Genomic DNA, 22,938 nt, shown 5'->3' on the forward strand with positions numbered 1-22,938 from the left:
CTATTTCATGCTTATAGTTCAATTCTCATGCTGATTTCACCCATTAGACCCCTCCGTCAAGGATTTGTGGAGTTTCGAGAATCCGAAGTTTTCACGTAACACGCTCCTTGCCTAGGCAATTTCCACTCCCGAGCGCCGCGGTCTGTCGCCAGACTGGGTATACTATGCAGTGATCCTGGTCTCTTGAACATATGTATTCAATAGCATTGGACGGGGAATCAATTCATGTAATTCATGTCGTTGTGTAGGTATCTGAGAAATGGCAACCTGGTGGTCCAGATATCTTTATCAGAAGGATTCTATACTTCAGCACGAAAGTGATAGTTTCGAATAAAATCTCCCATGAAGAGCACCTGGACAGGCTTCAGTCACCATGGTAAACTTCTTGCATAAGCTGCGGCTTCAATTCATTGGAATCCGTACATTCCCCTGATCTATGCCCGTAGATTCGACTGTCGTGTGCACTACTACCGTTGGTGCATAATGTCCGGACGGTTATTTCCCCTCCTATAGATCCATGGAAACTGCTTTCTAAATTCCCGTCTGGAGGCGACATGCCCATTTCGAGTCTCGTCAGTCTGCGCAGATATTGCGGGTTTACAACTACGCCTTGGGTATAGGTTGCATGGGGACTGTCGTAGCGAGCTGGGGCCCATTTCGCGAGGGATAGTATGTCGTAGGGAGAACTCCGATCTAGCGTCCGAACACAAATCGCCGTATGCTCCAAGCTTGCCGCAGGTGACACTTTTCGTAGATCCGACCGCTCCATGAAGCAAGGCGCCAGAATCCTCCCTTGGATACGAGCGGTACTGGGAATGGTCATTGCAATAACCATTGCAAGGAATGGGAAGAACACCACTCCCCGCAGAAGAAACGCTCCAGATGGAAGAAAAAAATGGATATTTTTCATTTGGCATTCATCGCAATGCACCTGGTTTCGGAAACATTGATCCTGAGAATGGTAGGTTGGGCCTCCCTTTTTAAGAGTCCATCAAAACACCCGCGCCAGTTTAAACCACCATTGCAATATGAACCTTGACCCCCCACACGGAAGAGATCCCTTAAGCCGACTTGCTCTGGACGGCCTCACGACCCTTGGCGATGCGCGCGAGGAGCGCCTCACGGTCCTTATCGATGTGCAGGTTGGTGATGACCAGGTTGGAGGGCGACAGACCGATGGGGACGCTCTGGCCGTTGGTCTTCTCGCGGACCACACGCTCAACGTGAACGACGTACTTCAGACGGTAGACGGAGGTGATGCGGCCCTCGCGGCCTTTTTGCGAGCCACGGGCAATGGTGACGGTATCGTTGACACGGAGGGGAACGGCGCGAACCTGTACGGGTGATGGCGTGGTTAGAATTGCCTTCCTTCAATCCAAGTGGTGCTCTTGTCTCGGCCATTTTTTTCATCTTCGAACAATCCGACTCGGCCTGGCCTCGATCACAACATCAATTCGGCGGGTGGACGACGTACGTTGTACTTCTTCTTGAGCTCGCCGGAGAGGGGAGCGGACATGCGCACACGACGCTCGCTGGAGGGAGCAGAGAAGTGAGCCTTGCGGGACTTGCTCCGCGAGGAGGCGATGCCTGGAGATGGATGCATTAGTCTTGGACGACGGGGAATGGCGAAGAGCGAAAAGGCGCACCGTGGTTGCGAACAGTCATTTTGATGGAGCGTCCTTGAGGGTGTCGTGAAAGGGCTCAACTGCACGGGTTGTCGGTGGTCGCGGGAGAAGGACTCTTTTGGCGAGGCCGAATATTCGATGTGGGTTGTGTGGTCACCTGATCTGCCGCCTGGGTTAGGGCTGCCAGGTGGCCTGTGATTGGCTGGAATGGCTGGGCCATCTTGCCTCTTTGGGTGGCTCTGCGATGCCTGAGGCAGACATCTCGTGATGCCTGGAATCGAGAGAATCATGTCTGCTCGAGATTACTCCTTCGTCGATCTAGTATATGCTGAACCGAGAAAATTGCTTTGAACTGTGCTGATATCCGTGTGTTGCACAAAGCTGTCTCGCATCTTTCTGCCGAGGCCGAACTGGTTGTGGATGCCTGTGTTACTAGGCAGTCACATTGCGCTCGGTGTAGTCTCTGTCTGCAGCCTCTCTCCCTCTCTTGTCCTTCCTAGTACCTCGCTCTTTAATTTATGCCTGATTCTCTAGTTCCTGCGTGCATTCATCGGTTTCCTCCGATTTCCATGTTCCCCGCCGTACTCAGCATCGTCTCCGCACTCGATTGCTCGCTGATACACCATCACTAACTATACGTGAAGCTCACGATCAATTTTATATTCAGTACATGATCATACCGCACGGTCTACTGCAACCAAGTCCAATATCAACATCTCATGACTACTGCACACGCGAGGTTCCTAGCCCAAAGAGAACTGTTCCCGTTCATCGAGAATAAAGGTCCACAGGGTCTGCCGGCGATATCGACTCAGCGGTTAGCCAGCACTCCCCAGGAAAGCGACAGCGCCCTTTAGTCAACAAACTTGATATTGAAAAGCTGTGAGCTCTTGCAAATTCAACACTACGAGGGCAAAACCCTCTATCGGATATCCAGCTCTGCTCGACGGCTTCTGTGGAACCTGGTTCCCAAATATATATTCATTGACAATTCCACAACCCTCGGTATGCCGAGATCATCCACAGCAGTCTAGCGTTTTAATGAAATACCCAGGCATCGACCACTCAAATTCGAATGCTGACCAACTGCAAGAACCACACTGAACAGGCCTACAGCAAGTGATTCGTCGCTACCACCCCGGCCCGTTTAGTGCCACTCCGAGCCGAACTAAGCCTGATCGCCACTAGTTCCTTCAGCCCTACGGCACGCGGTGGAACAACGCAGCGGCACCTCGCACACTCCAATCACATCCCCCGGACACCTGCCAGAAATGCCCAGAGGTTTATATTGCTGCCTACATGGCCCGAAGATCGGTGTCACAGAAAGCGCCTTCCAGACCACCACTGCCCCTGAGCACTGCGCCAGCGGAAAGCAGCGTTTTCGAGACGCGTAGACGTGCGTGTGGCTAGCGCAGCAGGCAGCAGGATTCTGCCCTGGCGGGACTCGTGAGAAAATCAATTCGAACGCTCAATTCGGATGGAGACCGGCCACCATGGAGAATAGATACAAAGAGAGACATGGGGGTTCGCAGTACCCCTGACAAAAGACGGTGGACACAGGTCGAGACTCGACGCGTGGTCCAATTGTCGAACAGCTACAGTACCCCAAATGATACAGAACAGCCCATCGTTAAACATTATCACACCTGCAAAAATCATCGAAGGTTTAATCTGACTGAAGTGATCAGCAACAGCAACAAGACCGGTGGCAGGAAAAGGGTCTGATACCCTTGCATCGTCACGATCGGCCAATGCCCTGTTCCATCTGTCCCGGGGTCACGACGGGATAGACCACTGGCGCCGGCTTTTGCACAGGATCGGGATAGGCCCATTGCGTTATAGGTGGTGGTTGAAAGGCATTCTGCTGGAGTTCGCGCTCTTGTTGTTTGCGTTCGCGGCGCATCTTGATCGCCATGACGATGACGATGGTCAGGACGACGACGATGACGATGGGGACGATGATAACTTTGAGCAGTAACTTGAGGAGGCCCATTGTGAGGAGGAATCGATGGGATTTGGGTCGAAAGACAGTGGGAATGGCAGAACGGAGCGTCTGATGCTATGGGATTGCCGATGCGGGATGGGGAGGTCTCTCCAAGGGAGCGAGTCCGGGCATCTTATAATCATTCCCGGACGACTAGACAACCCCAAGGGGTATCCGTCGATGCAATCTTGGACATCGTGGGCGCTTATACTCTGGGTTTGGTTGGTGAGGCTAGTTCAGGATCACCGACGGTCGGTGTGATGCTGTCTGTATCACCATCCTGCAGCCATATATAACCCTCCAATGAGTGCATGAACAGCCCAGAGACATGGGTCTTTGGTACCCGCACGAGCAGGTGCTGGGGACAAGGCTAAGCTTCAGCCCTATAGGGCTGCTGTGACTGTGATTGCCGCTGCAGGGTGGAGAACTGTCTTGCACCGCTAAGCGTTAGTTTCCCCGGAACCCCTCTCGGGGCTCACCGATTTCATTGGACATTGTCCATCGGTCAGACCTACATATCAGACCTATCAGAACCCCCGTGGTTGACACTGGAGAATCGGAATGCAATGGAGAACAAATGGCCGAGTGATTATCGGCAAAAAGTCAGATGGCCCATCGACCGTATCGACCGTATCGACATCACCATCGAGTCTTTCTCAGAGTGTCCATATGGCTTAAGTCGATCTCCTACTAGGTTTTCACTCCCTTACACACTACCTAGGTAGTCACAGAGAATGAATTATCTCCGATGTCTGATGGGGTCATGGCCACGATAGCTGGAACGAGCAACCATTCGCTCGTCCCCCTACGGTAACGCTTCTATGACCTAGAGTCGACTCTTTTGCAGTATAGCATGATGTATTCATCCATTAACATTGAAAAACAGGAGTCGTAAAAAGGTTGCTCAAAAACAATGTAAATGCACAAAGACCCAAACGAGTGTATATACCCCAATCAAGTCGAGCCCAAACTCCGCCCCAGGAAAATGATCAAGTCATGCAAAAGCCTCCCTTGAATGAGAAAAAAACAGTTTCCTTCCTTCCTAGCGGTTTCCGAAACCGGTGTACTGAGTCTCTTGATTCAATCCCTCGTTGGAGTTGCTCAGCTCCATCGTCTTCTGATACTTGGGCAGGCCAATACCCAACTCCGACGGCAACAACCAGCCAGGGTGGCAGATATTGAAGACGCCAACCGCGATCACCATCATCACGCCATCAAGACCAATGAAGTACGACTCGTGGGTGATGAGATACCCGGTCCAGCCCTGCGCCAACTCGATCGTACGGTAGATGCTTCGGATGTAGATGCACACCACGGACAACACCATGGTCCCCATAAGAGTGCCAATGGGGCCCTTCAAGGCTGGCTGCAGGTATCCCAGGCGAGCGGAGCGGCGAGCGAAGTCGACGGCGAAGAAGACGAAGACGGAGATCGAGATGAGCTGGATCACGACACCGGCTACCATGATGTTGGTGCCGACCGCGGTGTCGCCGTTCGTATCGTTGGACTCGGAGGAGGCCATGCCGCCGCCAACGGCTTGCACAATGAGAGAGACGACGTCGCAGGTGCAGAAGATCCAGACGTAGAGCTTGGGTGTGAGCATGGAACATTCGCGGCCGAAGAGCTGGATGAAGCGGCCGAGAAGGACGTAGATTCCGCCTGTGAAGAAGACGGGTGCTGTAGTGCGAGGTCTCAGGTTAGCAATGGACCACGGAGCGTGGATTTGGATGGGCTTGTACGCACCGATGATCAAGGTAGAGATCTGGATCATGAACGCATTCGAGTTGTAGGGACACTCAGCAGACCAGGTCCGGCCGGCCCAGCCAATCAACTCCCCTGGTATCATGTCAGCTTGATCACTTGCTATTGATGCGTTGATGCATATCTCATACCCAAACATCCGATACTGAAAAGACAGCACCACCATGTTCGCTTCCAGCAGAATTGAACGGTGTGTGCAGTCATTGATAGGCCGAAGAGCACGCAGAATGCAATGCCCGCTGCCTCTGAGGGGATATAACCATAGGAAGTCGAATAGGCTTCCTGGTAGGCCTTGCAGCCAACGTAGAGACTGTCATCGGGAGAAGTCGACATTTTGAAAGACGGAGTCAAATGCAGGTATAAAATAATCAGATCGGCCAACTCGGTCAATGGAATGGAGAATAGGAAGAGATGAGAAGATATGAATCACAGCCGAGATAATGGAAGAGATGCTCCTCGAGACGTTGAGCTCGTCGGAGTATAAATACCAATCTATACCAACATCGGTCCAAAATTGGAAACCGCCCCAACACGCAAACCAAACCGAAAGGGGTAAGCACATCATTAGCAGACAGAACTGACTGAGGACGCCTACTTCGCTGGTCACGCCTAGAATGGGGCCTCCCTCGATCGTCGTGGTTAGGTTGAGCACTCTAAAAAGATGGCGCTGGCCCCTTAGAGGACGATCCAACTCCATTCGACATCCGCAGACGTTGCGAGTGGTCCATCGGCGATAATTACGGCGAAGATCTGCGCCCTCCCGCTCCTATAATAATTTATAGCTGGAACCTGCCAATCCACCTCGGCCTCTGGTTGGCCGGCTCGTAATAGCCAGTTTATCGGAGGGAATGGCCGTCTTGCAGTCAGCCTAAATAAAACTCAGCCTCATCAAGGTGGGGATTTTAAGGATGGACTTGGCAATGACGCCTCGGTGTCTGATTGGTCTTCTCGTAAGGATTCGACGTGGGGGCGGCTTTGCGATGCATCGGGTCGGTGATAAAGCTTGGCATCTCGTGGCGGTAAGCTTATGTGTGGAGGCTCGGTGCTTGGCGCTGCGCTTGTTCATGGACAGCATCTAGATGCTACTGGATTGATCATGGAGCCTCATTTCCAGCCTCGTGTTTCATGTTCGCCCCAGAACTAGGCCGATAATCTCCGAAATGCCCCAGTCACACAAGGTTCTCGAGCGTAGCGCCGAGTCTATGGCAACCCTTAGAACTTTATCATCGCATAATCAGAATCCTTCTCCCCTATAAAATCTCATCTCCAGCGGATATTTTGAACAGCAAATATGTCCGCTGAAAGACTCAATCAATAGTGCTGCCTTGGTCGATGCCACCCAAGAGCCCCCCACTTTCCGTAGTTCTACGGCAAAGTCGCCGAGCTGCGCAACTCCGTTTTCCCTCCATCGCTTGAATATTCGGCTATTTTCTGAACCCCGAATTTATTTTTAGGACCTACTAAATTTTAAGTTAACTAAACTAAATCTTGTAGTCAAGCAATCTATATTGGACATCTACCTAGTAGATGTAGATAAGTTTTTGTTATAGATGGTTGGACCAGGCAAGGAATAAGATGATATGGTGAATTCAATAGACGGATCCTTAGAGAAGAGACTTAAGGTCGCCCTTCTGATAGGTATAAAACAGAAAAGATCTATAGTTCTATCCTAATGCTTCCCCGCTTCATATTGTTACGCCACGTGCCCGGGCGCACTAACCAAACAAGCCAAAAGACCAAATATGCTAGAACATAGCGTTCTAGCATGCCCGGGACCGATATAAGTAGCGCACAACGTTAGACTAGGGGGCCAATGCCTAGTCTTAACACAAATATCGTATTTCCTCCTATGCTGATATATATCCAGTTCGGGCCAATGGGACCCTACTGCTATTGAAGAATAGCATATAGGACCGGAGATAGCGAAGTATTATCGACGTAGGAAAGGAAAATAAGTATTCGGCGTTAAATAGGGAAGTCTATCTAGACTAGGTGTCAGAGTTTTCTCTCTTTCATATCTTCCTGGTTTCGGGTAGTCTAGGATATTCTATATAGGTTACATACTGAAGACCTGTCGGCTCGCGGAATACTGTTATTACTTGGTTCTTGCTACTTCAAGAGTTATGTAAAGCGGCGACCGGGCAATCTAGAGCCAGGTAGTCCAGATGGACTAGGTAGCTCGCAAGACCAGGGGTCTAGCAGTTCGCAACATGGAAAATATTGCGGTTATAGACTAGCGACTTCTGGATCACAGCAATACTAAGAATTGGCTAAGACTATGGCTCCTTAATACTTGTACATTTCTTCTATGGTATTGTTTTAAGGTTGCAGACTAATATCGCAGACCGCCAAAGTGGGCTGGTGCAGTTGTGGGGGTTTGCTGCAATTCGTCGGACGATTACTGATATCTCCTGCTTGCACCATCTATAACAAGGCATCGAGCAGATTGGATTCAGCAGAGCGATATTGATGATTCGGGTGCAGAAATAGAATCAGCTCTACCGCAGGCGCGTAGGAAACCAGACACCTGCGAAAGGGAGACAGGCGTATCCCAGGACCAGATTCAGGCCCTCGTCAGTCTTATAGTTATCATTCACGGTAACCAGGCAAGGAAGACCACGTTTCGTAATGTCGTGCCATTTCGCTGTGTAGGAATAAAGTGCTGGTTGGTTTACATAAATGTGAGTGAGGCGTGGAGGATGTAGTGCGTATTGATTGCGCGAATCTGCGGTGAGTTTTCAGGTTTACAGCCCCATAGCTTGCTATTTTTCTTGACTTGCTCACTCCTGCCACGCCCTCTGGAACGTGAGGTATATATGGGAACGCGATAAGTGCCTTCGTCTTTGGTCGATTAGAGAGCTTAACATTGTTGGACCGCGTGACGAGTTTCCTGCCCAGGTGGAGGGCGAGCTTGATGGAAGCAAGCACTCATTGGATCGATCTCTTTTTGGACGGCTGGCGGTGCGCGATGAACTTGGTGTTCATATTCCCTTGTGCACTCTAGAGGTACCACGACGTCTATCGCCATCGACATACAGTCTTTGTCGTGACACCTAGTATCCTTGACTGCAAGATCCAACCTTGGTAGTAGAGTATCCGGAGGTTGTTTGAAGGAGTCCAATGGACACCCCTGAATTATAATCAACTACGAACGAGATCCCTTTTTCGGTCTGAAAGGAATAGGATCCCCGGGGGGTCGGCCCCCACAAGCTGGCTCGCGTCTCCCTTCTTACTATATCGCGCTTAGCCCATGATAGATCGGGTAGTGGTATGTATAGGCTGAAACTACATCTTGGGCGCCCGATGCCATCCTCGACAGTACTTGAAGACTTGGTCTCCTCCTCGACTGATTCCGAGCTTTCAGCATCGATCTGGGAGCTCCTATTTCTTCTTGCTAGAATCTTGGTATGGAGATGCCTGGCTTGTTCTCACTCCATCTTCTAACCGAGTAAGCCAGATGGCCTCCACGCGATCAAGATGCCTTGGTGTCCTCCTGCTCGCGCTCCACCTATTCTTCCTTTGCTCTGGTCATATACTCCGCCCACGGGCGGGCTATGAAGAGGATGTTACAAACGAGATTCTACTTCATCTGAGCCAGTACCATGGAACCAATGACCAGCAGCTTCAGCAGCTTCCTGAGTACATTCCCGCCCCCACCAGTCAAGAAACAGCCGCTGCTACCGTCGACGTACAAAAGGATATCATTTCGCTACTCCCCAACCAGGAGATCATCCAGCCGTCGGATGCCGGCCTCGACATGAGTATCTTGACGGACACAAGTGACACTACGCAAGACCACGCCTTTATTTTCAACAATATCAACGGGCAGCATATCATCTTCTGCATGATTGCGTCGAATGCTCACTGGGTGTTGACGATGAGCTACGACTATGCTCTTCGTATCTATAATCCAGGGACAGAAAGAAAATTATCGCCCCAGAGGTTAATGGCCGGTAGGAAGCTCAAAGATTACGTCGCGAGTTCACTTCTTGGGATTGTCTTTCCTAAATCCACCAAAGATGCACGCCCCCCCGCGCGTCCTCGAAACCTGGACGAATTCGTGCTGCAAGTCGTGAACGCGGGAGGAAGGCTGCTTGAACTGCTGGTCGTTGAAGAGATGGTGGAACATACAAGTCCCAGGCATTCCGATGCTCCGGTTCATTCGACAGTGATCACTGCCACGGTGAACTCGATTATGGACCTCGTCAAAGACAAATGGAACCAGCAAAATGTCAAATACACTCCGCTATCCTGGAGGCGTGACCAAGATACGTCCGACTCCGATTTTCATCGATTTGCGGTAGCCATCTTCTACGCCGACGAGAGTCCTGAAGCCGGCGAGCCTGGATGGAGAACCGTTGCGTTTTACGGATCAACGCTGGGGGCATTCATTGAAGGTCCTGCCAATGAGTGTGCGACTTCGGATCCAGGTCCGATGGCCATCGATACAGACCCAGGATTCAAGCACCAACTTCAAGGGCTTTGGGCGAGGGCAGAGATATTCACTCCGGAATCAATCTACGTGCCACTTGCTAAACTAGTTCTCTGGGATCATGGGTCGGGGCAATCACTTCAAGGTTATAAGAACAATCTTGGTTCTTCCAATGGAATTGTGATCCAAGTCCTTACGAATGTGGGATACTGGATGCTGATGATTCCGGGCAAAAGCATTGTAAGCTTCGGGCTGCAATCACTTTATACGCTGGACTATCCAGCTCAATCTCCCGAAATTATGTTATTTCGCTCCTTGTACCTGGGGGAAGAGATCGAGGGATACACTCAGCACCCAGTTGACGAGAACCTGAAGTGGGCCATGGAACAGTTCACGGACAGAAATGCCGTTCTTCAGGATATTATCTTTCTGGCGCCGACTGATGACCGAAAAGCGCAGGGAGAGAATCGGATTAGGAATGTCGCTTTCGCGGATGCTTTTCTTCCAGCAGTGAAAGAGATGACCAAGGATCTTCATATTTTTCCCAATGACGGACAGTCTGACGCAAGCTTTATCCGTTCCCCTAGAGTCTCAAAGACGACCAACAATGATCTTACGATTCAGTCCATTGCTCAAGATGACTTAGGAGGGAATCTTGCGGGCAGCGCAGGGTATTTGGTTTCGATATACTACTACGAAAAACTTCAATCTCGGGTCGCCATGGAAGCTGTTGGTATAGGGGCTGAGCAATATGTCAACCAAATGACCCGCTTCCCAATTGGCAACGCTCTACAGGGTTAATTCATTGAATGAAAGCGAATGAACGAACCCCGACGAGTACATTTCATTAATCTTTATCTTCGCGATCTACCAATGCACTTCGGTCTGATGATTCACCCACTCGGCATCCACGCCATGCGGTTTGAGCATGAAAAGCATCAGACAGGGGTTCTCATAGAATTCTTTCTCGGGACTGAGGAGCGCTTCGTAGATTCGGTGATGTTCCTGAGGGAGCCGATCCTCGACAGGCAAGAAAGAATAAGGCGCTTCTTCGAATTCCATGACAGTCTGCGCGGCACAGATGTTTAATCGCTTGCCCCACATCCCTTCTTTCGACGGGTAGTCGATTATCACCTGGATGGCGCGCCGGCGCAGAAGCGGATGGCGACACCGAAACGCGGTCCAGTAGAGTGGAGGGATTAACTCCGCGTCCAGGGTGAAGCCTTCCTCGACGGAGCTGAGCTGAGCTGCCCTGCTGAGACGAACAAGCTCCTCTGCGGACGTGACGAGGACCTCGAAATTGGTGAAGAACGCGTCGTACGCGGTCTCTTCTCGAACGAGGCAATTGGTCACCCAGATCAACGCGGCGTGGTATTGGACCAGTAGAATCAGTGGCGCCCGCGGGTCCGAGATGCCTGCGCCTTTGGCTGATTTGTGTCTTAACGCCTTGAAGGCAGTGTGCCATGTATCAAGCTCATCGAGGAACGCGTTTTGTTGCTCCAATCGTTGCATGTATACCTTCGCTGGTGGAATGACCCTCTCGAAGCCCACTTGCTGGATTAAAATCATCCCGCGATTCAGCGTGCTTGTGAGACACTCTCGGGCCTGATCAATATTCTCAAACGTGAGCTTTTGCCCCGGAGGGAGCAAGGTCGATTTCTCGGTCGCAATGTTCATCGTCACCAAGGGACGACCGAAGAACGCGATTTGCAGATTCAGTCGGCGGAAAATGTGAACGAGTTCTCGGTCGAGGCGGGTTATAGCATCGTTTCTTCCATTTTGTAGGCGCCTACGAAGAATCTGTAAGCCAGCCTGAACGTGATCCATTGTGCGCACGTTGTTCTGCCTTAGCATTTCGACACAGGCGAATAGAAGACAGGCGATGAGGGTCAAGTCCACAGCCGATTCCTGAGGTGCAGAAATCTGGTGAAGCAAGTTTTTTATAGCTCTGTTGTATTGCTGAAGGACAAAGGCGTCCGACACGTCCTCTTGGGGTGACGTGGGGAGCAGTCTTCCCTGCAACTGTTGCTCGTACATGACACCCACTGCCACGACAGCATGTCGAATGGTCGGTTCCCGTTGACTTAACTGGGGAAGAAACCGGGTCCAGAATTCAGAGGTGAAGAAGCCCGACAGGGCCTTCGTGGCGTGCGTGCAGAACAAGTGGACGTATTGGCGCTCCTGTCGGGTACCCGGCATCAGCACTGAATTGCCTCCAGGACCCGAATTCCAGATCCGGGATGCAGCGTCGTTCATCTGATGTTGCAGTTCCTTTTGAGAGGCATTCGTGTAGCCGTCGCACTTGTGGCCGGAGCGCACACATTCCCTACACTCGGGCTTCTCCTCTCCGCATTTAGCATGGCGGATTCTGCGATGGCGAGTTAGCAACGATGCGCAAGGGAGAAGATTATACAAGGGGGATTTCAAAGCTGAAAACCATAGGAGGATCGTACTTGCAGGTAATACAGCCATTCCTCGACCTTGGTCCGCATGTCCTGCGGCGTCTGGTGATGGGGCCGGAAGCTGGTGTGCTCATGGTCGTACTTCGCCAGGACTCGAGAATACGGAACGCCCAATCGCGAGGGAGTCTTTACAGCCAGAACTCCATCTTTGAGTGGCAAAGCCACCACCGAGACAGGCGTGAGTTGCACAAGGCGCGTGCAAGGGAAAGAGTGTATAGCGGAGGGAGAAGGAGAAGCCCGAGGCGACCGAAACTTTGGCCCCCAAAACCAGCTTGGCCAGATGACCATGGTCCATGGAAGGTGATCGAGACCGGAGTAGGATTGAGATTATCTACGCAGGAACTGCCCAGACCTGATATGGACAGCAGTGGGAAAAATGGTTCTATCATCAAAATGTGGATTCACTGCAAGCTTAAACCAGACACAAAAAACTAGCTCCACCGTGGGTATTCTTAAAATCCAATCCAATCGTAAATATGCAAATCATATCATCAACCAGCCATTCGAACCGAGAGGAACAAAAAAAGATAGATTGTAACCCTTCAAATAAAAAAAAACCCAGCGCGGCATATCCCGAAAGACGCGTTCTGAAAATCAGGCAAGTTGGCGTTCAATATTTCGGGGACCAGTTAACAATGAAGGCGGAATCGCGGGGCCACGGAAGATGTGAGCTTCCTGGGAGCCAGGGCGCGGCGGTGGTGGCGGAGGGTGAGGAGGTGGGGGGCGGCCATATCCAGGCTGATGAGGATGATGGGGGTGGGCGAATGGGTGCGGTGGTAGGGTATGAGGGCCGCCGACAGCTAGACGATTGAAATCGCCCGGCAGTTGTTGGGACTGATAGCGGTATTGGGAAGCCTGCGGGGTGGTAGGGTCCACGTAGCCCATCGACCGAGTCGGATCGCCAGGGAGGGAGACGAGGGAGGCGTGGAGGGTGCGAGCAATGTCTTCAAAGGTCACCTCCATCGGGCTGATGTAGGTGGTGTTGCTTCGGGCGGACCAGGCCAGGACGTGGCCGCAAACGCGGCCGGTCGATCTGTCAAAAACCCATGCGCCAGAGTCGCCGGGGGCTGGTGGGCCACAGAGATGATGTTAGCTTGATGATCTGTTTACTTTGGATACACACATAAGGCTTGCGAGGTTGGTCTTGAAATCCGGCGGAAATGGTTATCCATGGATGGTATACCGGCTTAACGAGACACTGAGGCAACCACGGGGAAGCAACAAGAGCGGCAACAAAAACAAAGCAAGGGTATCTAATTAAGAATGGTATGGACATGCACAAGAATCAGCAGATATGCGCCTCTTACCTCCAAAGTTCCCGTTGACACAAAAGCTTGTCGAGAAGGAATGTCGGCCATGCAGCTTGACCAGCGTCATCGCCTTTGATATCTGACCGGACTGAAGCCCGCTCGTGCGACCGCAGCAATGAACCTGCAAGCCACCCATTTCCTCCATCCGGGCGACTTGATTGAGGAAAATAGGCGGAGGCTGGGCCGTCCGCCCAGCTCCAGGACGGGTGCGAGAGGACAGATTGGTATCAATGATGATGTTGCGAGGATCCATGCGGCCCTCGTCAACCTTGATCAGAGCCCAATCAATCTCGTGTTTGATCCCCTTCCGCGTCCAGCGGCGCACACCAGAAGACGCATGGACGTAGCCAAGAGAGTGGGAGGCGAGATGCTCATCATCACGGTCCTCCGGCGACGGGAAAAAATCATCGTGAACGTCGTCGATGGCGGGCTGGGTAACGAACAGCCGGGGCTCTTCCCCAGGCTCGATGCCGGTAGTGTCACCAATCGAGGCGACATCATCATCGTCGTTGTCGGCCCCGTCGATAGAATCGTCATCAGACGAATCTTCATCTGATAACCAATATTCATCATACCCACCCTCGGGGCCCTGGGATATCGATGCATCGTCACCGTCTTCCAAGTCTGAGATCTCGAACTCCAGATTGATTTCCGATGGATCATCCTCATCCCATGTATACATAAAATCTTGATTGGGAGTGTGAGAGATACCCCGGGGCCAGTTACCTGCCGACCGCGACGGAGCATCCTGTGGCTCTTCGTTCCCAGGCGCTTCATCATCACTGGGTGCTTCCAGCATGTGATGGACTGTCAGCCCATAGGCCAAGCCATCAACGAGGACAGCACCGCCATAGGAGACAGGAGGGAGATGCTCTTCGTTTTGAAAGGCACCAATGGATGCACCACAAAGAGGTCGCTGCTGATAGCAAGGATTCAGCTCTCGTTGGCGAAAGGGTGTTTCGTTTGAGCCGTTGGGACGCGTCTTTGCAGGCTTGCGGCGCTTGTTGCGAGGGACTTTGGACCTTTCAATGTCGCCTCGGAGTACGATAAGATCCCAATCGTCTCGGCCGAGATGGAAATGCTTCTTCAGGGCAGACCGGACCTTTTTCACACTAGCACAGGTCACGCAGATGGTGGTCCTGGCAGTCTCGATGGACTCTCCAGTCATCATCAGGGTGACGCCGCAGGACTCGGATGATTCCTTCAAGATTTTTTGGAGGAGACGACTGAGTCGGGGCATCATTTGGAAGTTCCACTCCTGCAGGTGGTCATCCGGAATATCGAGATTGGGTAGTCGCTTGACGGTCCGCTTTTTGGCAGGCTTATCCAAGCTCTTCTCGTCAGTCACCACACCTAATTCCTCGACAGGAATGGTTGGTAACTTCTTATCGAGATTCACTGCTTCGCGAATAGGAGGAAACGTGGGGACTTTCTCCTGTGCGGGAGTGGGCTCTGGGGTAGGCACAAGGGCCAGAGGTAGACAGTCGTCCAATTCCTCAGCTGGAGGTGCGCTGAATATATCAATCCGGCAGCATGACCACAAAATCTTGCTGATTGTATAGAGAAAGTTCATGGAAAACGAGAACGTGCCGTCGGGATCTGACAGGTCAAGCACGGGATAGTGGTAGATCTGAGGAACACGGAGGCCGAGGTCGGTCATAGGTTGGGTCGAGAGATGGAAGTTGGGGGCATCGAGACAAAGTTGCACAGCTTGGAGGTATGCGCCACCACATTTGGGGCCAAGCTTCTTGACATAGAGATCTTCGACGCGATGCTTAAACCATGATCGGTCATACTTCATCTTCCACAATCGTCCAATTGGGGCCCACAGACCGATCTCGAGAAGAACGAGACCGAGAGAATAGAGATCATAAGCCCATGCGGCATCGTCCTCAACGCTTCGCTTGTCTTCAGGGTGGCGATACATTGCGGTAGGCAGTGGTTCTGGAGTAGGACCATCGCCAGAAAAGCGCGCCGGAGATGTCAGGTAAGGACGGTGCAGATCGGGAGAAAGACCGCTTTCGTCATTATTCGCATTGGCTCGGCCAGGGAAGAAAATGACATTGCTGCTGTTAATATTACCGTGCACAGCATTCTGACTTCTCAAATGCAAGGCCGACATCAATAGATCGTAGGCCAGTCTGAACCGAGTCTCCAGATTCGGCATGCGCTTCTCTCGGTAATCCTCCGCGGACGGAAGAAGGGCAACAAGTGGCACCGGCTTGAGTTCCTTCAATAAATCGCTTGGGTTTCGTAAAAATGGGAAATAGTCGACAGGCATCTGATAAAGGAAAGCATAGCGGGCATTAGGTTCATCAACGCAGTAGCCAAGGAATCGCAAGAGACCGAGGTGAGAAATTCGGGAATTCTGAAGTAATTGGTCGAGAGATCCCTGGAGCCTTTCCAGGCGGGAACTCTTCGAATCCATTTGCGACTCCACCATCATGGGCATGAACTCGACTAATACGGAGACATGAGATTCCTTGAGAGACAGGAGGGAGGGAGATGCGGAAGTTTGTAGTCGGCCAATAGCGCGCGAGTTGGAGGATGCGGCAATTGGCTCATAAGGCGGGGGGCTGTTATCATGGGCCGCTCCATACAGTTGCAGAGCCGAGCGTTCAATCCGAAGGTGGTGGAAGGAAGTGAGGTTTTCGCGCTGCGGGGTGGAAGGAGAGTATGTGAATGGGTCGTACATCTGCTGAGGACTCTGGACCTTTTCTTTGGATTCGGAGAAAGAACCGTGTGAAACGTCGTAAGGCGAGACCTGACTAGGCCGTGGTCGCCGCCCCGACATACTGTACTTGCTCGACATGCTGGAGGCCATTGTCCGTCGCGAGCGCGACAAGTCGTAGAGCGTGTCAATACACGCCTTCAAATCACTCAATATGGCGTTGGAACGGCTAATATCGTCGTCGGTCCAATGTGTCTTGAGGGGTCGGCTTCCGAGGGTATCTTTCGAGGGTAGGTCCACCTTGCGTTCCTTCGAGGGCAGCATCGGCGCGTCGATGTGCTGGACCCGTTCGGCGTCATTGAGAAGATCTTGAATCGAGGACATGACGCTCTCAACGACATCGCTGAATCCCGCAGCGGTTAAGGACTCGTCGATATCGTTGGGTTGAGCGGCGCTGGCGTCGCTCCAGTCTAGACCCCATGCGAGTAACCGATCTCGTTGTTTCTGAAAGCTCTGGTGTAGGGCCACGAGTTCCGGGTCGTCGAGTGCCTTCGAGGCCGTGGTCACGCTCTCGCAGGAGGTCTTGGTATCGGTATACATCTTCGTGAGGCGCCGCTGGAGGAAGCCGCCGCCTCCTCCTCCGTGGCGCAGGACGGACATCTTGGCGATAGTGAGAGAGGAGGGATTCAAAACATCAGATAGAGTCGCGAAGGGTCACAGATCCTTGTCCGGGTCGCGCAGAAGCAAAGAAGCCATGAGAAGGGCGAGAAATCGGTCTTCAATGACGGGTGCCTGGCGACGGCGATGAGGGCCGATAGACCATGGCAGACTAGAGGGAATCCTGTTGCCTAACCAATGAGCAGCGCCCATGGAGCGTGTATGTGGGTCACGTGGCAGGCATCTAAATTTGGGCCTGCGCGGCTTATGTCATTCGAGGCCTCAGGCAGTAGTGTATTATTACATCCCTGACAGTACCAGGTAACTATTATTAGTCAAAGGCAACTATCAGGTGGAAGTAGTATGTGGGAGTAAAGCAGTGTCAGCGTATTCACCTGGCCCCCTAACAAAGGAACTCATGAAGGCGCACGCAGTCTACATACAATAATACATGTACAGATACATAGGACTGATTCCAGGCAAGGGCTGATCGTGGAACAACGAAGAAATTCAAACCGCCTGCGCTAAGTTGGCTGTTCCCTCCTTGGATTCTCACCCGGTGATCACTCGCCGCGACACCCCCACGTCCCGCGCGCGCTTCTCACTGAAATTATGCAGCCGCTCGCCAATGAGGTATACGTCGTCGCGAATGCTGATACGCCAGACCGCCACTCGTCGTAGGACAAGGTGGACTGTCCACGCGGCCAGGGCGAACATCAGTGTCGTGGGGTACGCGTAGCGATAGATGGCTGGCTGCGCCTCAACACGCGCGTAGAAAAGGGTCCATCGTAAAGCCCCTCCCAAAAGCACAGGCACCACCACTGCCACAGCCGTGAACAGTGACACGGGGATAAGCAGAGCACGGGTCGCCAGGTTTACATTCGGCTTGAGCCAGCCGTCACGGAAGATGCCATTCAGGACCGCGGCGGCCCAGGAATGAGGGTGCCACAAAGTCAGTTTGATCGCCATCTGGACGTACAACACACCTAGTGTCCAGTCCTGGACGATATGAACAACGTGGGGTTGTTCATCCCCAAACAGCGTATGCGCCGGGATGAGAATGTATAGCTCAGTGAGAAGCGCAAAGAGCGACGGAAGTACAACCACCAGCGCAACGGAGATGTACAGCAGTCGGCCAACATCGAGCAAAAGCTTGACTCCCAGCGGGCTCAATTCCCTTGGGGACCGCAGGTATGTCCCCGAGTCGTCTCGCATTGCCTGGACTGCAACGCGACAATAATACATCAGCGAGCCCATGGCGCCGACCACGCACAATCCACTGGAGAAGGCGTAAATGTCGTTCCCCGGGACCGGACTGGAGAAACAGGCCGAAGCGATCCTTCGACCAAGGACCAGTGGGATAACGGTAATGCCTACCCCAGTGGTGGCAGCAAACAGCCAGATGAGAAGGATGAAGGTGGCGATCCGGGTTCGGAAGTAAGGCGGGATGTATACTTTGACAAACATGTTGCTGGAGCGGCCATGGAGACCGTCATCCAGATCGGGTTTCCCATCGAGTCGGTCATTGTTTTCGGTGACTTCTAAGAAAACCTGTGTTCCCTTCGGAATGCGAACCTGGTCAGAAGCGGGAGCCCGGACATATCTGCCATCACGCAGGAAATAGGCATCGCAATTCTCCTTCTCCATGGCAGCCTGTTGATCCTGTCCGATGACGGGATGCTCCCAATCACCCTTGCTTCCAGACAAAGCGCCCCACCAGGTCCGCCGGACATGGCGGCCCTCTTCTTCCGGATGTCTCTCGGGGAAGAAGAAGTTACTAAGTCGCAGGAAATGAGCACATTGGCGAAACCACCAGTTATAGAGATCGTGCAGTCCATCTGATGGTTTCAACGATTGAATAGCCAATGGCATGACAAAGTTGTAGAATAAGAGATCCACGGGGAATTCCAGCATCGGGGCACTGGCAGACCAATGAATTGGCAGGACACCGTTGAATGCAAAGTGCAGACCCCATACCACTCCGCCAAGGCAAACAATGACCAAGGCTCCGTAGACAAGGGCACTGAACCCGATTTTGCGGAGTTGGGTGGTGATGCTACGCTCCAGGACATCGCGAATGGGGTGGAAGGTTGGGTCGTCGGGATCACGAATAAAGTCTGTTTAAATGATTAGCATTCCAGATGGATGCCATATGCTGAATTGCAAGGAAACTCACAGAGAACGCCCGTTCGCAAGATCTTGCGGCACATGGACACGAACAAGGCAAAATGGAACATGTAGCAGGTGCCAATAAACCAATGCACAAAAAGCGACGTCAAAGGGGAGGCAGCTGTAAACGTTAGGCGAGACACGATTGTTGCTTCGGAGAAAAGTGGCAGCAAGGCGACATCAAGAAGCGTGCCGCAGTACAGAGGGAAAACGATCATTTCGATTCCAATGATGAGAATGACTTTCATCACTCCTCCGGCCTGAAGAAGCACTTCGGCGACAACCCCCTCAATCCTTTGACCGCGATTTGCTCCGGCAAAGAGGCCCGTGATCCGAAGGTAGAGGAATCCAACGATGGTGGCCAGGAGGTAGCCCACAGCGATAGCAATGACACGGTCTTTTGTGTCCCATACGGCGAGATCTTGGTTAACAGGCAAGGCTTTTGCAGATGCTGCCTTGGCCGCACTCGCATCAATCAACTTCGTTCCAGAGCTCGATAAAAGAGAGAACTTCCAGAAGTCGACAAACCACTGCCGAAATTGTATTGCCAAGTGTTGGAGCTGTGAAAGGTCGAGCTCAAAAGACAGAGCACCAGGAATCCCGAGAGTAACAAGACGTAGTGGAAAGTCGTGTAGCATAAATTTGACAACAGTGAATGCTGACCTGAATACGGCCAAAAGACGTGCCTGATGTAGCTTGAGGGCCTGGTGTGAGAGCACCGAAAACATTGGGATGTCAGACTCGTGGAATACGAGGAATGCCTTGGCAACTTTGTTCAAACGGTGTGTGCTGGCATCAATCAGGGACAATGAAGCACTAGTAACGGATTTGCCTTGTGGAGCCCATTCACCGAGAGGGACGACGGTTCCAAAGAGACTGAGCAACAATTTGCCGACCAAACTGAGCCAATACATGACATACCCAACAACACCAATCAGGGTGTCCAGGGTGATGTCTGCAATGACCGTGACGGCAGTCACTGGAACGCCAACAATGAGCTCCAGAGGATTTGCCAGTAATACCAAAGCAATCTTGCCCCACAGGTACGGTAGCCAGATACCGACAGCCACAGTGAACGCAATCAACAGCGCACAGAAAACACCGTTCTGCAGAAGCCCAAATATAGGCCCCTGCATGCCGATCAGGTCCATGATCCCCTCAAAATCATCCCCTTCAATGGCATCCATGTCATTGGGATCCAGGCCGGCGTCCAAGCCTCCAGCCGGCATAGCACCATCGGCAGCTTGGTCTTCTAAACGGTTTGGCACGGGAACGAATGGGTCCTCGAGCTCCGGATCTTCGACGATGCGCTCGTCGTCCTCTGGCACAGCTTCTGCATGGTCAGAATTATCAGGGGTGATATCTCCCCAAAACCAATTAAGGAGAAGTTCTGCTGCGCCCTGAGGGGGTGGGTCGACGACCCGGGGGCCGGCAGGTACAACTTCATCTTGGACTGGCACTTCGTTGTTCGAGTCTTGAGGTGCTGACGACTCTCCAACTTGAGGTTGCTGGGACCCAGCGCCGTGATCCATCCCCGCATTGAATCCCTCGCCGCCAAGAGAGGACTCCGCGATACCAAGGTCGTGTTCGAGGTGGGACGGACCGGCGTGATGTTGGTTCACAGGAGTCCCAGGAAGGGCATCCATGATCCATCTGACTTCCCGCTCGAGGCCTTCTTCTTGGATTATCCGAGCCATTTCGTCAGGATCACCATTGGCTCGAGCTACGATATCCCTGAAAATGGCTACCCCAGAGCGGGGATTCTGCTCCTGCCGCTGAGACGCTGGGTTGCCGAAATCCAGCTCTAGATCCCCCGGAGGGAAACGATCAAGGAACGGAATGCGAGGACTACCGGGTCGTTCGAGGACAGGTCCTCCATCATCAGAATCCGTCCAGGAGGGTGTTGGCGATGCAGTGGCAGACCGGCGCGGATCTTCATCGTCTGTATCATGGTCCATAACGGCTTGCTGAGCTTCAAAGTTTGGTGGAACAGGGGCTAGACCAGGTTGAGGCCCTACAACTTGATCATTGACCCGATTGTTGGCGTTAGCGATCAGTTGTAGTGCGGCTTCACGCTCTCCATCGGCGATGTTGGCCATTGGTTGTTGCTGAACAACCCATTCTCGAATCAAGAAAAGAAGTATGAAGGCAACAACGACGAGCAGAGTGATCAGTTGGCCCTCTAAAGTGTCAATGATCATATTGTTGATTGTTGGATACGGTGTCAATCTGTTGAGAATCTTCACATCTGAGAGCCATGATGGATACCGAAGTTTAGACGCGCCGGCCGTGCTGTTGACATTGGAGCTGTTTTGACCAACAGACGAAGTCAAGGCGGGAATAAATAAACTTGGAATTACCTTCTTGATGAGGGCTAGCATGAGAGGATCGCCGGTTGGTAAACTCAGGTTGGAGGCCTGCGCCGATGGTGCGGCACTAGCAGAAGCTTTGATTGTATCCGAGACGGTCGAAGTTAGCGAGTTGAGCACCGCGCTGGAAGCGTTGCCATTTGCCGCCATTTTAAGCGCCCCCTCTGAAGCCGACTGGACAGCCCTCTGATGAGCCGCTCCACTCGTCGACCAGCAGCCATCAGCGAGCCAAAAGAGCGCTCTCCAGATTGCCCGCATCGACCACGGCAACCAGCCCAGCCAGACAAAGGCGACGAGAAGAAATCGCAGCCACGTGACTACTGTTCGGAAACATTGTATCAAAGCCTGCTGCAGGAATAGAGGCGTTGGCAAGCTCTGGGGCATATTTGGGTCGTATAACTTGGTAAAACGGAAGGGCGTCTTGCACAGCTCGCAATGCTTCTTCTGCGAGTGTGACAGCCACTCCACCAGGCAGTTCTGATGGACGAATTTAATGCTGCCGCTGCATTTACACGGGTAGAACAAGGGCTCGTCATCTGTTGCCTCCCCGTGGCAGATTCGGCAAGTATCCATATCCTCAAGTCCCTTATCCCTCTCATCAAAAGCCGGGTCGTTCATCAAGTCGGGAAAGGAGGCCGAGCCCGCAAGGTTGCGGGCGGAATGCGCCGCCGCGTCCATAGTAAAAAGGTCGCACCGAGTCGACGGTCTCACGGTCGTTTCACCAAATCTTCATCGTATCCTCGCCTAGCTTTCGTCAAGTGAAGCAATCCGCAAAAGGCCCGGAGGACGCGAAGTATGCGGCGGTCTTCGACGGACTAGAGCTGCACAGATGAGAACAGATTCAATCGGTGGCGCGAGTAGCCTCACATACCTGCGGCAAAGGCCACCTTGAAAAGCAACGAAGTGGAACTGGCGGGGGGGTGTGAGTTGAGCAGGTTGGGCCGGTCGTGGCTTCCACTTTCTCCATCAGCGAGGCGCTCTTGCCCGATGCGCTGACTCAGCAGGGTGTATGGGGCATACGCACTGTATTGCTGCAAGGAGGGGCACATTACAGCCCTGCAGCCTGCAATCCTCGTATGTATGGTTTGGCATGGTTTGGGTGGCACCGATGACCTCACTTGCCGTGAGTTCACTAACTTAGTTCCAGTATAGGCATGCAGCCTACTTTCTCCAATACAACTGGACCACTGTCATCCCAGGAGCATCCTCCTTCCCCAACTTGATCTGTCTAGTCTGTACCGTGGCCGACGTGTTTGAGGAGTTCAACATCCACTCGTCTACCTCGGAATCATTTGCGCGCGCTCTGACCGCGACCCGTGGAGTTCTGTGCCAAGCCTGAACGCGACCATTGCCTCGACACTTTCTTTCCAAGCAGCATCTACGTCAACTCACCCCAGCTTCATGATTTGTGTTGAGCGCGCTTCCTGATGCTACATCCTGATCTCTTATCTGATCCAATCACAATTTCTGCAGTGAAGCAGGCCCTGTGGTGAAGCTA

At 52.5% G+C, this 22,938-nt stretch overlaps 8 protein-coding genes across 8 annotated transcripts; 1 reads left to right on the top strand and 7 right to left on the bottom strand.

The window, feature by feature from the left end:
- Positions 1 to 1,061: 1,061 nt before the first annotated feature.
- Positions 1,062 to 1,665, bottom strand: N7459_001929 (60S ribosomal protein uL24; the record flags this gene model as incomplete). Its single annotated transcript, XM_056941114.1, has 3 exons — positions 1,062 to 1,334; positions 1,475 to 1,587; positions 1,647 to 1,665. 3 exons carry the CDS (start codon positions 1,663 to 1,665, stop codon positions 1,062 to 1,064), a joined length of 405 nt encoding a protein of 134 aa, XP_056802969.1.
- A 1,698-nt stretch (positions 1,666 to 3,363) lies between these two features.
- Positions 3,364 to 3,618, bottom strand: N7459_001930 (uncharacterized protein; the record flags this gene model as incomplete). Its single annotated transcript, XM_056941115.1, has 1 exon — positions 3,364 to 3,618. One exon carries the CDS (start codon positions 3,616 to 3,618, stop codon positions 3,364 to 3,366), a length of 255 nt encoding a protein of 84 aa, XP_056802970.1.
- Positions 3,619 to 4,651: 1,033 nt separating this feature from the next.
- Positions 4,652 to 5,703, bottom strand: N7459_001931 (RTA1 domain-containing protein; the record flags this gene model as incomplete). Its single annotated transcript, XM_056941116.1, has 2 exons — positions 4,652 to 5,445; positions 5,502 to 5,703. 2 exons carry the CDS (start codon positions 5,701 to 5,703, stop codon positions 4,652 to 4,654), a joined length of 996 nt encoding a protein of 331 aa, XP_056802971.1.
- A 3,124-nt stretch (positions 5,704 to 8,827) lies between these two features.
- On the top strand, positions 8,828 to 10,603 carry N7459_001932 (uncharacterized protein; the record flags this gene model as incomplete). The annotated part of the gene is made up of 1 exon (XM_056941117.1): positions 8,828 to 10,603. One exon carries the CDS (start codon positions 8,828 to 8,830, stop codon positions 10,601 to 10,603), a length of 1,776 nt encoding a protein of 591 aa, XP_056802972.1.
- Positions 10,604 to 10,669: 66 nt separating this feature from the next.
- N7459_001933 (uncharacterized protein) lies at positions 10,670 to 12,552 on the bottom strand (the record flags this gene model as incomplete). Its single annotated transcript, XM_056941118.1, has 2 exons — positions 10,670 to 12,170; positions 12,269 to 12,552. The coding sequence occupies 2 exons, from the start codon at positions 12,550 to 12,552 to the stop codon at positions 10,670 to 10,672; spliced, it is 1,785 nt and encodes a 594-aa protein (XP_056802973.1).
- Positions 12,553 to 12,858: 306 nt separating this feature from the next.
- Positions 12,859 to 16,905, bottom strand: N7459_001934 (uncharacterized protein; the record flags this gene model as incomplete). The annotated part of the gene is made up of 2 exons (XM_056941119.1): positions 12,859 to 13,331; positions 13,572 to 16,905. 2 exons carry the CDS (start codon positions 16,903 to 16,905, stop codon positions 12,859 to 12,861), a joined length of 3,807 nt encoding a protein of 1,268 aa, XP_056802974.1.
- A 549-nt stretch (positions 16,906 to 17,454) lies between these two features.
- On the bottom strand, positions 17,455 to 22,118 carry N7459_001935 (E3 ubiquitin-protein ligase SSM4; the record flags this gene model as incomplete). The annotated part of the gene is made up of 2 exons (XM_056941120.1): positions 17,455 to 19,019; positions 19,079 to 22,118. 2 exons carry the CDS (start codon positions 22,116 to 22,118, stop codon positions 17,455 to 17,457), a joined length of 4,605 nt encoding a protein of 1,534 aa, XP_056802975.1.
- A 66-nt stretch (positions 22,119 to 22,184) lies between these two features.
- Positions 22,185 to 22,489, bottom strand: N7459_001936 (uncharacterized protein; the record flags this gene model as incomplete). The annotated part of the gene is made up of 2 exons (XM_056941121.1): positions 22,185 to 22,255; positions 22,312 to 22,489. The coding sequence occupies 2 exons, from the start codon at positions 22,487 to 22,489 to the stop codon at positions 22,185 to 22,187; spliced, it is 249 nt and encodes an 82-aa protein (XP_056802976.1).
- Between the last annotated feature and the right edge of the window lie 449 nt (positions 22,490 to 22,938).

This window comes from Penicillium hispanicum, assembly GCF_028827665.1.
Source record: "Penicillium hispanicum strain IBT 35686 chromosome Unknown utg000002l_segment0_segment0, whole genome shotgun sequence".
Lineage (NCBI taxonomy): Eukaryota > Fungi > Ascomycota > Eurotiomycetes > Eurotiales > Aspergillaceae > Penicillium > Penicillium hispanicum.